The sequence below is a fragment of the Sceloporus occidentalis genome, unplaced genomic scaffold (assembly GCF_023333645.1).
Source record: "Sceloporus occidentalis isolate IW3139 unplaced genomic scaffold, rSceOcc1.0.p SCAF_1, whole genome shotgun sequence".
Classification (NCBI taxonomy): Eukaryota; Metazoa; Chordata; class Lepidosauria; order Squamata; family Phrynosomatidae; genus Sceloporus; species Sceloporus occidentalis.
The window spans coordinates 30,534,531-30,552,019 of NW_028316981.1; the positions used below are offsets into that span (position 1 = coordinate 30,534,531).

Consider the following 17,489-nt stretch of genomic DNA (forward strand, 5'->3'; position numbering starts at 1 on the left):
TACAAATGGAGCAACATGGTCCTGAGCTTTAAGGAACCCTTGAACTATATGGAACCTCTTATATTTTGGCAGGAGCATTCCAAAAATGCATGCATACCCCCCAAAAGAACCAAAACAAAACAAAAATCCAACCCCCCCCCCAGCAATAAAAACAGAAAAAACCATCAGCAGTAGTAAAATTATTACTACTGTTGTTATTAGTACTACAAATAATAATAATAATAATAATAATAATAATAATAAAATGTTTTCTCTAGTACTCCATAATATAGCAAATATAAAGCAAATATAAAAATACATATTCCCATAAAAAGACCTAAGAGAAGGAAAATAAGGTCTGGAATTGCAAGGATGTGGGATACTGTACATAGTGTTACATAAAAGTCTATCTACCAGATTGTTTTTAGAAATAATGTGGGTGTAGGGATATATGTGAACACCTTATCTTAAATATTTTATTCATCATTCCAAAACAAAATAGCCCATGATTCATTGTTTATTTTTTTCTGAAAAAGAAGGCCTTTTTTAAAAAAAGGGAAAAAAAATATTTTCCCCAATAAATGTTTTCCTTATTTTTTCTTCACATCTCTAGGCTGTGAGGGCAACAAAGGCACCCACATGGACCCTTATGAAATCTGGGTGTAAAAAGTCATCATCCTGTAGCTGGCTGCTGAAGGATAACCTCTTGCCCCCAGCTGTCCCACACTGATCCTGGCTTCCAAATGGCAGGGCGTGTTGGTGTATACGACAGCCCTGCCACAAATAAATCTTGATTCATTAACACCAATATTTGAATTTTGAAACTAATCAAAAATAAATTTCTAAACTGAACATTTGACAAGAACTTTCCTGGTTGCTACTGAAAGAGCACATAGCATTCCTAGCATTTTCCACAGCCTTCCAGCATTTCCTTGGTAGCAAATTGATTTTTCTCATTTGATCAGGTTTTTCCCCTCATTTAAAAATGTTGAATGTTTTCGATTAATTCAGTCTGGCATTTTCACAAAAACGTACATCCTTCCCCTTTTTTCAGTGAAACTATATTTTTGTGTAAAACAACAGTTCATCAAAATGGTGCTGGTTGTTGTTTCATTTCAGACTCAAAGAAGATAGTAGTCATCTCTATAGCTCCTGGGTCGAATTTCAAGCATAGTAGTGCAGAATACGTTAGTCATCACATGTCAAATCTTCAGGGCAAAGAGGCACCGATTGGAGTTAAATAAGAAGAGAGCAAGTGCAAATGATAGACAGCGCAGTCCTCTTCTAAAAGACCATTTGCAGAGACACACTCTGAGGAGCCCATGGCTATGGAAACTGTGGCAGGCAGCTTTAGTAAATGATGCCAACAACACCTCTGTTTCTCCTTCCAAATGCTTCTCCCTGCCAAGAAGTGTCGCCTCTGTCTTATCTGTGATGAGTCAATTTCTTTGTTTTCATACAGAATTATGCCTCAGTCAAACTGTGGGAAATCATCTAAAGCTATGCCGCACGGGCTCAAGAAAGAGCAAGGATGGTGCCTTTCAGGGCATTTCTTAGTCTTCTTGTGATGTCTAATGGAAATATTAGAGTTAGCAAGCCTTGCTGTAAAAACAGCCAGGGATGCACACTTTGCTACCGAGAGGGTACTGTATTTATTCTAAACTCAGAAAACCATACATCACCTATTTCCTCCAGATTCTGTTAGATCTGGATTGATTTGATTTGAATTAATCCACATGTGTCAGTTTTCCACTAGAGACCGACTGACACAGTTTCTTACATGTTAGCCAATTTGGCCTCCTATCCAGCAAACCACCACCAACATAGCCTTGTAAGTTAATGTTTTGGATCAGGTTTCAGTCATACCCATAGTAGTGCATAGTAGTGCAGAATAGCATTACTAGCTAGTATGTTCCACTAGCTAGTATGTACATGTGGCATGAAAAATCTTAGTGTGAAAAGCTGTGTAAAGCCTTAAAAATGGAGAACAGTTTGCTATCCTTTGTATGGTGTTCTCTTTCTCCCTCTTTCTCTCTCTTTCTCACACATACGCACACACACACACATCCAAGAAAAAAAATAACAATAGATGGGCTGTTCCTCTCTCTATTAAGATTCCATATTATTCCATACATTCCATTTAAGGCAGATTTCTTACAACCCACTCATTTAAGTAGTAACACAATATATCACTTTTTAATGTTTTTAATTTTAAGATGAAAGCATTTTAAGATGAAAAGCTCTGGGCACTGTAAACATCCAGCTTTTGTGTGAATTACTGAACATCTTTTACCTCAAAAAGAAAAGATGGTATATCTGGGCATCCAAAGATATACATATGCACCACTTTCACATCATCCAGTGCTATCTGTATCTGTGAAGCTACAGTAAGTGTATTCAATATACCATCTCAATATGAATAAATGTAAGTTTTAGGAGCCAGAAAAGGAAAAATACAGTATCTCACTCTAGCAGCAGATAAAAACAGACATACTAGATGTTAAGGGTAGAGGAGTTATGTAAACTGATTGTTACTCCTGAGTATTGCTAGTAACCATTATGGCCACACTCTACTAGCAAATCCAATCATGTCCGTTCCAAAACAAGGGATTTATGTTGCTTTTTGATAATAAATTATCATTCATGCACATACAACTCTACTGAAAACATTATATGCAGAGCTAAGCTGTTGTTTGTGATGGATTAAGAATCAGAGGAAGTTCTGCAAATACAGTTGTCCCTTCCAATTTGCGGGGGATCTGTTCTGCCCCCCTGCAAAGCGGGGAAAAAACACCAATATTGGGGCCCCACTGATTTCAATTTTGTTCCCTCCCTGCTTGCTGTCTGTGAGTAATCAAGACCGCAGATCCCAAGTCCGCAAATGGGGATGAGGTACTGTACATGCTTTTCAATCACCTTGAGAAGGAAGCCTTTTAAACAGCTGCTTCTTTTTGCTCTGCTTTCTGTGCCATGCCATACTTGATTAACATAGGTATATGTAAAAAGATGAGCTATGATAACATGGCTAGTCACTACTGTTGAAATATTTGCACGTCTGCCTTCAAGTCCCACCCTACCATCCCACCAGCATTAACTGTCCAACCTATCAACCTCCAGTGTCCACCTATGCAGCAGACCATAGTATGCTGTAATCATAAGCAGAGAGGTGGTGCATAACACATATTTGCAAAACTTGTAGTATACATCAAGAAAAGCAACCCAGCTTCATGCTATAACAAAATAGCATAAGGGATTAACATTTCTTCAGGATCATGATACGTGCAATCTGTCAAACCAAAAATATGATACAAAACATCCAAACCAATATTCTGAGGATTGTGAGTCCACCACTCCAACATCTTACATTTAGTGGCTGGACTCCAAGTGTGGAATGCCTTTTTATTAACCTTCCACATCCCCCCCCCCACCCATTATTTTACAAAGACGCATACACTGATCTATAATACCTTTCTCTTTATATTCTTGATCTATACTTAGGATCTATACTTTGGATCCATACTCTTGATCCAAATGGGAGACTCAACACCATTTCCTGAAGACAGGAGTAAGAATTCCTATCATTCTGGACACTTTGCATGTGGACAAGGCTCCTGATTTTCCAAGGCTCTTGTTTACAGGAAGAGCCTCAATAGGAACAGGAATTTCTCCTATTCACAAACATTGCTTTCCCCATGAGGAAAGTAATGATGCAGTGGGGTTGGGCTAGGCACTGCCCTCATTCCATGTTCAGGAAAGCACAATGGGTAAGGCTTGAATACAGCTGCTATGTTTGGTTTAAAATGACAGGCCTGTACAGCAACTCTTATAGGATATTTTGCTATGGTAAGGATGGTTAGGGTAATGGGAGCTAAAACACTGACCTAGACACATATTTGTTGTTTAGTGCCTTCAAGTCATTTTGGACTTATGGCAACCGTAAGGTGAACTTATCACAGGGTTTTCTGGGGCTGGGTGTGTGTGACTCGCCCAAGGTCACCCAGTGGGTTTCCATGGCTGAGTGGGGGAATCAAATCCTGGTCTTTGGAGTCATAGTCCAATGCTCAAGCCACTACACACCACGCTGGCTCTGGATACATGAGTAGTTAAGCCTCACATTATTTAGAGCAGTGGCTCTCAATTTTCCTAATGCCACAACCCTTTAATAAAGTTCCTCATGTTGTGGTGACCCCTCAACATTAAAATTATTTTCGTTGCTACTTCATAACTGTAATTTTGCTACTGTTTTCCAATGGTCTTAGGCGACCCCTGTGAAAGGGTCATTCGACTCTCAAAGAGAACCACTGGTATAGAGATATATTTAACCAACCAAGAAGTGGGCTGGTGGAGCCCATCTACCTCAGCGTCATCTGTATGACCCGGAGCTGGCACTTTTGGCCCATGCGTTTCAGGCCTCAGTTAGGGAGTTACGGGAAAGGATCTGTAAACTTAAGCAGAGCAGTGGAGGACGGGGAGACTTGGAGATGTCTCATCCACAGGGTCATCATGAGTCAAGGTCAATTTCATGACAGGTAACAACAACAAAACCATGTACTGGGTTGCACTCTAGCAAAACAATCCCATAGTTTTCTTTACTCCTAGGCATGCCCTAAAGGTCTGTGGGGCTTATTCCCCAAAAGTATGTTTTGGATTGCAGACTCAGTGTTATACAGGATGAAGATTATAATCGTAATAATTCAAAATCTGGTAGTCAACATTTTTTCCAAAATCTTTAGAGGCTGCTAATAATTTTTATGAGAAAAGATTCACCACAGTTGCATGAAGTGCCAATGCATTGTGCCAGAGGTGAACACTGTGATCATTAGAACAGGCAAGAGGTAACACTGACGTGAATGTAATATACATTGAATGGGGGGGCGGGGGAGGCTGGATCATGACTCCTGAGGAAGTAAGTCACTACAATTGGCCCCCTGTATCCACAGATTCTTTATCCACGGATTCAAGCATCCATGGTTTGAAAATCCAAAAAGAAACCTTGATTTTGCCATATAAGAGAGAATATTTTACAAACTTATTGTATATAATGGGACTTGAGCGTCCATGGATTTTGGTAATTATGGGAACCAAACCCCAGTGGATACTAAGGGCAATTGTATTATAGGATGAAATCCAACTTCTGATGAAACGTAAGTGCAAAAGAGCTGTAGGCTATTTGCAATATACTTTCCCAAGAGCCAAATTTACAATGAAGATCAATTTCACACTGCTGGACAGGAGGAGGTCATGATAAGCATAAAATATGACTGTCAGTCCTGCTTCTTGGCTTGATAGTATTTGAATGAGAAAAATTGTGTAAAAGAGGGAACATGAATCTCTGTGCTGTGTGGTGCAGCTAGGAGAGATAGTAACTTCAACACAGGATGCTTCTAAACACAAGATCTGTCAGGGCCACATTCGGACCTGGTGTAAGTAAGCACTACTTCCACTCACTGCAGTGGCACACCACACACTTTCACCAGATCAGACATTGGTGCCCGGCATTTATATAGACCAAAGAATATACTTGCCAGACAAGAATAGGAATCATTAAGTCTGTGGTCCAAAGTGAGGCGCTGAAGCATCTCAAAGAGTGCAGCGTGGTCAAAGTTACAGGGATTGGAAGAGATAAATTCATCCATGCCATGCTTTTGAGCTCTATCTGCATCTGTTCATTTATACATATAAAGAAAGACACAATTTAGAGAAACACATTGCATTGCGTTAGATGCATCAAATACAGACCATGACGCATGAGAACTAAGTTGCTTCCTAGCATTGAAGTGCATTTCAGGCTCACAAGCCTCCATCAAATATATTCTTCACCTTCCATTGTCAACTTGCAACACTTATTGATTGGCTTATTGCCTTTCGGCCCAAATCAGTATCAATATCAGCATCTTTGTTAACTAGAGTTCATTTATTCTGTACTTAGAAGTGAACAAAAAGGCCCAGTAATATCCCCTTTTTTTGTAACTAAAAAAACTCAGCACAGATGTAAGTTGCATTTTGGGAACCTAACAGTCAGCCAGTTCCTATTTATTTATTTCTAAAGAACTTTAATAGATTCTGTCATTCTGAGAAAATGTGGTTGATTACATTTTCTTAAATTTACAATATTTGAATATGCATAACTCCATTTAGATTTTTGGGAACAAAGTAGCATCTGCTTTTCTGCTCTTACAGTCAAAGAATAAATTTAGTTTAGAAAAAAAAATCTTGTTTATCTCCAGCACATTTTAAATCATTCCCCCCCTCATAAGAAACAACCCAGTTAGCAAAAAGGATGCTCCTGTAAATGTTGCAGGTAAATTAAACAGAGGCATAACTTCCAATTAAGTGTTAAATAGCTTGATTATTTTTTATACTATTAACAGCTGGAAAAGACAACTAGAACATTCTTAGGATTCAATGTCTACTTTACCTTTTCAGGAATGAGGGGATCAAAATGCTGCCTGATCCTATTCATGTCTACTCATATGTCTTGTTTCATTGAATGAGACTTACTCCAAGTAAGTTGACATAGAACTATAACCTTATTTTTTTTCCAGGATAGTCATTTCACTTTTGGGTGATATTCTTAGGCATACATTCCTGCAGGGCACACTAATTATAATCAAATTGAATTAATTAAAATATATGTCTAAATTGCAGGAAGCAAGCACAGTGTGGGGCTTGGCTACAAAAGACACTCCTCCTAGTTGTTTTGTTCAGTCAGAGAGACTGGATTAAAATACACTTATCTTTCAGATTGTGTTTTCTCTCCAAACTAGTCTTTTGCTACATGAGATCATTCCCAAATCCTTAACAAATAAAACAGGAAAGCAGGATTTAAACCCTACCTTGTTTACAGCTTCCTGCTGTCTTGAGAGAATTACCAAAGCTGAAGGGCACAAAGAAATGAAAACCTAGAGTTTCTTGGGGATGGTTCTCCCTTCAAAAGCACAACAAGAATGTGACTTTTTTCTTTTCTTTTCTTTTTTTTTTTTTAAAAAGCCTGCATTTCCAAAACAGCAAGAGGAGCTGCTAAAGGTTTCTTAACTAGGAAGCATGGATCCTATTTACTATCATTCTGTGAATGCCTGTCTCATGTGGTAAGAACACAAAAGAGTCTTTAAAAAGAAAACAAAGATGAGAAATAATCATTGTGTTACACTGTTAACTAATTATATAAAATATGGTTTGTTTTTTTTTAAAATAAGGCTACATACACAAAATATAACAAATCAATTAACTGAGAAATAGTAAATTCAGTAATGTAATTCAATAACGTATGTATTTCCTTGGTTGTATCATCTGAATGAAAACTTGAAGTCTATGCATGTTGACTCTAAAGAAAGGTCCACTAAACTTAATGGAACTTACAGTACCTGTGGTCCTAGGAACAGTAGTTTATAGGGTACCCTTGCTGTGAAGTGCTTGTATTTCATGATGCTGTTACAGTAAGTTAGCAGAATTGACTGCCTCAGAAAATGGTAGTCTCTCCTTCAGTAGAAGTTTTAAAATAGAGATTGGATGGTGTGTTTTAGCTGAAGGCTCCTAAACTGGCATGGCCGGACTAGATTGCCCCCTGCTATAATTCCATGATATGATTTCAACCTAGAAATAGTATATCATCTGATATTCTGAGGTATAGTTTTACATATATGCATGTATTTCAGCATGTTGTCCTCCTTCATACCTTGTTCCTCGTTTGTCTTTTATTGACTTACTAGCTGCACAGCTGCAATGCAACTTCAATACTTAGCATAGAAGACCAGTTTTAACTACTTGGATTTTGCTAACACACAATTTTAGGTATGCCAGTGAATATCCAAAGCCTGGATTCCCCCAGCCAACATGGGCACTAGCAACAATGTCTGAGGGATTCTGGGAAACGGGGCCCAAAAAGTACCTCTTCCAAGCTTCAGGACTATCCATACATGAGTTAAATCAGTCTACTTGGATTTAAGCCTATCTGGATTTCATGATAAGTCCCTATCTCTACTTAGGTCCCTATCTCTACTTGTCTTCCATTTATATGACCCGGCTTAATAGAACTGTGGATCAGGCTACACATTTATTTTCCCTTCAGGAGAAAGATCTTTAGCATTGTCCAACCTAACCTTGGTTTTCAAGTGGGAGCCCCCAATCATGTAGCTCCTATCTATTTTGACAGATGCTGCTCCATTCCTTTGTCCCTCTGGGCCAAGATTAATTGTATTTCATAGAAGTGCACGAATAAATGATTCCCCTGCCTTTCTGTTCTCTTCCAGTTTCAAATTTTATAGCACCCAGAATAAATAAATAGATAGCTTTACAGCTTTAACAAGCTACATCCAGCTTTTAAATAATTTAAACAGTCAGACTGTTGTGTTCAAATTTCCTCAAGTAGACTGCAAGCTGACAAACTGGCTGGAGGCCTTCATTTGCCAGTTCTGCTCAGATATTTCATGACTTCTTCAATTATGAGGCACGGTGCCTTGTCAATCTTGAAATTTTAATAAGGAAACCAGAATAAAATTACTATAGATGTTTAAAGGTACTATTATCTTTTATATGTGACTAGGATCCTGACCTCAGCTTGTATGATGTTTCTGAACTATGCCATTTTAAAACTGTACTCTTTAAATGGTTCTTAAAATTAAATGAAGTGTACTGCATTTGTTTAACAGAAGGAAATGCTCATATAGATTCTTTATTACCAGATATGGGATGAAGCAGTCAATTTAGCTTTGACTATAGGTGGAGTCATATGATTGGGGAACAGTTGTAGAAACTGATGCCAGGTTCACATTCCCCTTACCGTTCCTAAAGAACTGAGCTTGCAGTGTATATCCATGTGAGACCAGCCCTGCCTCCTATTCCTGCAATAAGCAACAGTAAGGGAACAACCTTATTGCTCAGAAGGTCCCAGCCTCCCCCAGGAACACCTAATAGGCTGCAGGTAGCCTGGCTAACATACCAGCTTAACAATATCCCCTCTAAAAGGACTAGATTTCCTAGAAGAACATTCTCCTTCTTCCATCTCTGTTTCTTCCTGTTCATCCATGTTTTTCTTGGCATGCTACCATCGCTCTCTGGTTACATCCTAATGTCTTGAGATACTTGGAATTAGTCCTACAATGCCTTACCCCTAGATTCGATCTCGCTTCTCTCAGGATCCTGATCTGAGGACTAAATTGAGTGAATGGCCAGGACATGACCAGCATGTTTCTGGATGTGCTATGGCATCATGTGACCAGATGTCACAACTGCAGAGGACAAGGCACTACAAAATGTAAGACATTAAAGAACAACGTAGGACATTCAAGAATGATGTAGGACATTACAAAATAAAAGCTAAAAACACTAATAGAAATATAAATGCATTTCATATGGTTTATTTACAGCTACATTACATATACTGGGTTTTATTACTCAGCTGTATTTTTCTGGTGAACGTACCTTCGTTAAAATGGCTTGCTGGCTCCCAATATACTTACAGAGCTCTGAGCAAGGCACAGGGTTAAAATTGCAGTTTACTAGCAACAAATCTTGACTGAATCTACATTTAAATTACTTCTTTCATTTGTCAGTTGTGCTGAAAATAAGGGGGAAAAGACCCTTCCAACATCTGAATTGTGGCCTCAAGCAGCCATTGGCTTAACGCTTTTGCTGACCTTTACCCCTCTGAGAAACAAATACACTCCAAACTCTAGCAAGTCTTGTCTACAGTTGCTGCTAGGAAAAAATAACTTTAGAAGGATCTATTCTATCCCCGTTTTTGCAGTAAGTATAGGCTGCCAAGTAGACAAAATTCTTGAAGGGCAACAGCAAACAAGGTGTTACTCAATGGGCTTCTTAGTTATGCTCAAAATGGAGGACATTTTGGAACTCCTCCTGGACATGTAAGACATGTGCTGGAAGAGGAAAAGGTCTGGTCATCCTGGGGTGGACTGAATACTTCTTCATATTTTAAAAGGCCTCCATGTATGTAAAAAAAACTATAAGCATGAGCAAGGATGTTTCTAGATAAGACCCATCCATATGCTACTGTATAGTATGGGGCAGTTCAATACTTTTTATGAAGTTATCTACCACAAGGTGATAACAGGTAATCCATGATGGGATGGGGTAGTAGCAGTTTTATATGCAATCTACAGGAAATTTAACAGTCTTCCAAGAAATCTTCTTAGTTCCCAAGCTTTAGCATTCCCTAGATCAACCTAATTTAACATATGCTGACAGCTCTCAGAGGGCTTCTTCAGAGCTCAAAAAACCACTAGGCTTATGTCAGAATTACACTTGCATGGAGCTGTGTTTATGCAATGAGTCCATGTACATGGGTGTTGTATACACATCTGTTGTGAATTCAGTGATCAGGCAGAGCAAAATTTTGAGCTGTTGCAAACATACAAGTCACAACAGCTCTTTATACAACATCCACACAGAAGCTGCAGTTCATTCAAAAGCAAAGTAAGCCTGGCTACATCAATGTTTTTCTATTCAAGTAATTGGCAAACTGAACTGGTGATACCTATGTGACTGCTTAAATGTGACCTTGTGAAAAGACACACTGTAATCTATACTTATGGGACTGATCCCACATGGGATAATTCACTGTAGTTTGCAGAAGGCTATCTCCTGGAAGCCTAGGTACAGAAGGTTCATCACTATAGACAGACCTAAATTTATATATTCAAATAGTGTTCAGTGGTTGTCCATTACATATAAGACAGCAGTATAGATGGCATTCAGACCCATCTCCATAGATCTGAATGTAAAGCAATGGGGACAATAGTCATAACTAAAGGAGCTCTCCCATAAAAACCAAACATGATTCAAACTGGAGAAGGATTTGAGAAGTGATTGTGCTGCAGATCAGACTCTTCAACATAGATGATTTTTTGTTTTGTATCCAAACTACACTGTAGCTCTTCAGAATATCTAGTAGCTATGTAGGAGGATAAAATTCTAATTAACAGCACACATTGGCAATGCTGATCCTTCCCCCACCCACTATAAAATCAATGCACCAGCAAGCTGTTTTAGGGTTTTTGATTGGCTTCCATTTTTAGCAAGTGTTTATTTGGCTGGGGCAGAAATATAGACTTGCGCTAAACATTTCTCTATCTAGGAAAAGCAAAGCATGATATTTAAGCCTACTGTCCCTGTTACCTTACCTCCTGCTCTAATTCATATTACATATGGAGTCAATAGTTTCAAGGGAATTTTTGCTGATTAATATTAAAATATAAAATATTCTCGGCAGTCTGAAGAATGTTTTAATCAATTTAGGTGGGGTTTATGCCATTTATCAAAATACACATTGATACGGCGTGTTAGGCATCTTGGATAATCATTGGTAACAATAAAATATTTTAGGTCTTCTAATATCTTGAAAAAATAACAGCAATCAAAACGTATACTTCAAGAGTCATATATCATTCCTTTCCAAAGGAGTTGAAAATATCTGTTGAAGCATTTGGCTTATTTGTCTGCTGAAGTATTTGGCTTATTTAATATGCATTCAAAACTGCACTGCAGACCAAAAAAAAACAGGATTACTCAGTCACAACTGCAGCCTTCCAAAATATAGTACTTTTCTGTATATATTTCTCTCTTACTTGGTCGATTCTTTCTTCCTATTACTGTCTCTATAGTGTCTTTTCAAAAGCTGACCCAAAGGATGAGAAACCCTAGAGTGAAGTTTGGTTTGGCATACGAGGCTGTCATTGAAAAGGGGAAAAACAAGGAACACATGAACGGACCCCAAGTCAAAGGGCTAGAGAGTATAATCTGTGCATACAGGGGATTCTAGGTTCGGTTCCTGACATCTGCAGGTAGGGCTGGAAAAACCCTTGCCTTAAACCTTGTAAAGCCATTGCCAGAAAATGCAGCCAATACTGTGCTAGGTCTCCCATAGTTATCTACTATATAAAATGGCAAATGGCAAATTTTAGGTCAGGCAACTGACATCATAATTTCTGCCATCATAAATGATAAATGATATATGACTTTATGAAATAAATAAAATCATAAATGGTAAATTCCTTTCTGGAAAAAATGCTATTAGGAAGATTATTGCTTTGAGAAGTAAAGGATTTGCCTTTCCTTGTGCTATAAGCTATTATCAGAAGGGGTACTTTTTGGTCAAAGATCTACTGACCATAGCAGACAGAAATGTCATACACTTTTCTTTTTCTGCCTATTTTTCTTCCTCCTCATCTCTTGTTGCTCTATCAAGATTTCTCCCCCTTAGAAATAAATGCAAAACACCTTAAAAGATTCCTGTTGTTGTTGTTGTTATTAAAAGACCACTTCTTGGTAAGGATTTGGAATCCTGTTCTATTTATTTTTACAAGCAAAATAAGAAGCTTTGTTTTAGCTTGAAAGGCAAATGAGCATCTGAGTACATTTTAGAACAGATTTGTTTATTTTTTAAAAACTAAAAAACCTAACCATCACTACCAACCATCCAATTGTAAATTAAAAGGTGACTTTGTATTTTATTCATCTGGAAAATGTGTGCTTGTCATATCTGCTTGATGTTACAAGAGTGAAGTTATGATTTGGACAGTAACAAACAATGACACTAGTCAACCTCATCAGTAGACATGAAATAAAGGAATGACAATGATTGATGGCAGCTACTCATTTACAGATATTTCTAGAAAATTCTGTATTGGCATAGTCAGCCTAATATGGTAAGTTTTTTTCCACTGTTTTAACTATTAGAGCTTCACAATAGCAGATGAGAGGGCAGATGTGACCAGGGGCTAAACCAAGCCTTTTGTACACACAGTTGACTGCATGCTTTGGAGAACTGCTATGTTTCTTCATAGTCTCATAGGTTTAGGCAGCAATCCTGTACCTACTTACCTGGGAGTAAGCCCCACTGAACTCACTGGGACTTACTTCTGAGTAGACATGTATAGGATTGTGATGTTAAGCTGAATACATATGTGGAAAATAAGTAGTTAGGAACCAAAGATCACAGCGCAGCGGCTGTGAACACTCCAGGTTTTCAAGAGAAAGACAGAAAACAAAACAGATTTTTTCCCCCAAATGTCAGCAGTATATATGCTTCTAAACACTGTTTCATTGGTTATTTTGGCTTTTGGTGTACCAAATTTAATTTTAAAAGTATTGCTGTCTCTCTTGCTGTTTTAGAGTTTGCCACAAGCTTCCTTTAGTTCGAAAGTAATGTTAACATTCGTATAGGAATACTCACTTGAGTAAAAATTTCATACCATACAGATCCCTTCTTTGACATTACTACAGTTACTTAAAAAATAAAATAATTCACTAAATATGTTATAAATTGAATGAGAACAGTGTTTAATATTTAGTGGGTAATACTTTAATAATATCTAATAAATAAGTTTTAGAAAACATAAAAATGTGCCACTTACCACATTTTGAATTGTTTTGAATTAACTAATTAGCAGGGGATTTCCCCCTGCATTGCTGTTAAAAGGCCCAGACAGTGATACACAGTATATTTAAAGTTCATGCAAAAATATGTGAAAATTGAATTTGTATTTGAATATTGCATTCCTGTAATGTAGCATCTGCAAGTTGACAATACAAGAAAACATAGCAGTGTTCTCATGAGAGATAAATATAGACTGAAGCAACTAAAAGCACATACATTGTTGAAAATAAAACAACTAAGAGGATAGGAATGCGTTCTAATGCAAGATAATATATATAATGCTGTCAGACCAGAATTCATTCAGTCTTTCTTTTTTTTTAAGAAGCAAAATCCAGATTTTCTACCAAAACTCTGTACTATTGCAAATCTGATCCTCTTCAGACCTCCCCCACCAAATTAAAAGAGAAATCAAAATAAAAGAATTGAAGAAAAGAATGAAAAGAATAAAATGAAGTATTTGCTAGTAGTGGTGAAGAAATTCTGCCTGGTATCCAAGGTATGCTTATGGAAAAAAAGAAAGAAAGAAAAAAAGAGAGGAGTATTGTCTCATGGTCAGGTGGCATGAATCCACCTGCTCCATATCATACTGCATTCAGAATACTCCAGATACATATTTGCCAGCTCTCGTGACCAGTAATAGTTCCAATTCCCTCTTGAGTAAAGGTGCACTCACCATTTGTTTGAGGAATAGCTTTTTGAACATGAATAAAGAATTAGTACATCACCTTGTTTAAGAGTTAACATGGAGGGGCAAAAGCTTATTTTATTAGAAATCGTGCAGTTTGTCTTTCTTTTAAAAATCAGTATGTTACTAGGAAAAATAAATAAAAGATGGTTTTAGGACTGTAGATTTCTTACTTTGAAAAAAAGAGTTTTGCAATGTTATTAAAACAGTTATATTTGAGATCACATGCTAAACATTCATTTTTAATGAATTTTCCTGGTGGTGGTGGTAGAAGGGGGGAGAAGGTGAGGATGGGATAAAGGAAGAAACCCTGTAGAGTCTAAGCTGTTTTCTGTCTTATGGGGCATATCTATGTTTAAAGACATAAATTAAGAACATATACCCAATGAAGGACTCTTAAAATGATCATCGCCCTGATAACCCATTTTTGGTGGCTAACATTTTGAAGTTGCTAAACAATAAGGAGTTCTATTTTGTGCCAGCAGGGAATTATTTATAATTGTTCTTGTTTAAACTTCCCCCTTTAACATACTGCACCTTCTCTGATCAAGCTTCCTACCCTACCTTTCTATTCTTGGAAGTGTCCAGGGTTAACACCATTCTGCTGGTGCACTACACCATGCTAATCATTGGAATGGAAAAACGAAACAAAAAAGAACGGTAGATTGGCAAAGTGCAGAATGATCTGTTGTCAGGCATTAAAGCAGTCAAACTAGATGTGGGTTCCATGAAAACAAAAGAAAGGTAATAGTTACGGTCTCATTATGATGTTAATTCATATTTACAACCTTGGGATGGGAAAAAAAAAAAGGAAATGTTAATGGTTGGCTTTTACTAAGAGGATCAGTTGATGCCAATATGAAAGCCAGGGAGAGAAGGCAATTATGCAAACATCACATGCATCCTAATTTCAGTATGGAAACTTACATTTCAAACCTAAATTCAGGAAAATAATATGGATTTTTTTTTACTACAAAATCTAAACATGAGAAAGATTTAAGAGGAGGAAAAAAAAGCACATTGCATATGTCAGATAATCGACTGTGATTATCTGAGCTGTGCTAGCTACAGGGAAGCACTTACCCTTGAGTCCAGCTAGAAGTTAGCAGGGTAAGAAGGAACAAACCAGAATAACATAAAGACTAGCAACAAGGCTCAGGAAAGCAGACAGGAGTTCTAACCTAGCAGCTAGAGTACTTGGGTTCAAGCAAGAATGAAACAAAAAAATAAGAAAATTAAAGGCAAAGAAAACAACTTAAAAAGAATACGAACAAACAACAACAACAATTAACAGCTGAAAATTTCTTATGAAGCTCAATAAACCTAGCCATATAAATATAAATATATATATATAGAAAATATATAAGAGGGTGAAACAAGGGATCACACAACTTCTCAAAAATAACAGCCAAATTGTTTGCACGTGATGTGACTAACATCATTACATTTATTACAAATAAAACAAAATGAAATAGGAACAAAGAAAAGAAAAGCACAGATGATATGTGAAACAATTACTGAACAATCTTTCATGTTTAAAAGAACTTTTAAAGATAAAAAAAATTGAAAGCTGTGTGTGAGTGTGTGTGTGTGTGTGTGTGTGTGTATAGGTGTCATGTATATTTGTGCATGCATACATTTCAGCTAGTGAGCCAGTAAAACCGAACAGACAAAAATTAATATCCCCAGACAAGTGGCCGTTTAATGAAAATTAATATATTGCCAAAGGGTGTTGTATTTCATTATAAAAATACAGAGCAAAAGCTATGGGTATAGATGTATATATTGATAGGTTGGAACTTCCTATAGCAATCCTTTATACATTTATTTGGGAGTAAGCTCCAATGAAAAATGTGGGATTTTCTTCTAAACAAATATATATAGGATTGCTCTTTTTTTCTGCAACAGTAAACAAAAAAGCACCAACAAAAGTACCAGTCTCCTACCAAAAAAGAGAAAGAATTGTAGAGCCTTATTAAAATGAAGAGCAGAATTTACTGATTTCTGCCTTTAAAGCCCCCACAAAAAATAGACTCTGATTCTTCTTTTAAAAAAAAGCTATCTAATTTACCCAAAGTTGGAAACGATGTATCTAATGAGAAGTCAAGGGTTGCATAAAGTTTATATTTGCTAAGATAAATTAGGTGGGAACCAAATTAATTCAGCATTATTCCCAAGTTTCCCAACTGTAAAATGTGTTGTTCTCAGGTTTCTGTTTTACAGACAGCTTCCTCTTAAGACTGGAGTGTGTTTTCCCCCCCACATCCTTGATTGGTAATACAAAGCAGTTCTGCCAACTTTAGGCAATTTATGTCATCCATGAAAGTATTAATAAAAAATTAGAAGAATTTTTTTTCCTAATGTGGGCTTTCTTTTAAGCCTTTCATGTACCATACAGTACTGTGAACAAGGAAAAGGAAAGAAAAAAGAATATGCAAGCTAAATATGCAAGAATAATAGCATTTCTTACAACAATCCTTACCTTTCTGCAGTTGAACAAGAAAAAAACCCCAAATAAAACCCTTTAAAATGCAATACTTGATTTACTTGGGAACTGAACAATTGGTTCCATTGTCCTGTAATATCTCACCATCTTCATGTATGCATAAGGACTCACTTCTGCTTCTTGTATCCCTACCTGCATTTATTTTATTGCCCAATTATGTAAGCTAAAAGGAGCTTGGTATTCTAACATAAGAAGAATAGATGCAGATATGCAGGCATTAATAAAGCATGAACCTTCACAGCCAGAGCTCACTGATGTTTTGGTGAGCATAAAAAGCAGCACAGATGCATGGGTTCAGGCAAAAGGCCTATGCACATATTATGCTTTTGCAAGACCACAGTTTTATGTAGTTCATTTCACTTCTGAGTAATTGCACTATCTCCATGTGTTCTTCACATTTATTTCTTGGTGTCCTTTTACTTGTAAAATTATGGATTATCTCTAGCAACCTCTAGTGGTATGGTTGCAGCTACTCCATATTCATACATATTACTTATGTTCTGTTCACCGGAATTTAAATGTTTAAATTCTTTGCATTCTTTTACCCTTACATTTTCTTCTGGTTGTCTTCTATCACTATATGAGGCAGAAAGAAAACTAGAAGAAATGGGGATGTAGAGAACAGTGGCCCATATTCTCCACTGTGACATGTTAAGTCAGAGCATGTGACTTTTTATTTAGAGGAAACTTTCTTGGCTGGAGCTGAATTTTGGATGTTTGATTTCCTCCTGCAAAAGATGATAAATGTGAGGAAATGGAGACAACCACTTCCATTTCCACTGTCACATTTCTTCCAGATTCCTTTCTTTTGTCTTGATAGGGAAAGGTTACACAACAAAGAATGGAAGTAAGGGTAAGGAAGCCATATCTAACAAGGCAACATGTTATTCTTCCCATCTACTGTTGTCAGTTCCTCACTGTTATGA

General features: G+C 37.1%; 1 protein-coding gene across 21 annotated transcripts in view; it reads right to left on the reverse strand.

Annotated features, from left to right (window-relative positions):
• Nucleotides 1-17,489, reverse strand: part of CADPS (calcium dependent secretion activator) — a 452,259-nt gene that overhangs the window by 171,727 nt on the left and 263,043 nt on the right. For all 21 annotated transcript variants that reach the window (XM_089518937.1, XM_089518931.1, XM_089518899.1 and 18 more), the window contains exon 12: nt 5,505-5,641. In XM_089518937.1, the coding sequence (XP_089375063.1) occupies nt 5,505-5,641 (137 nt within the window). The remainder of the gene's footprint in view (nt 1-5,504; nt 5,642-17,489) is intronic.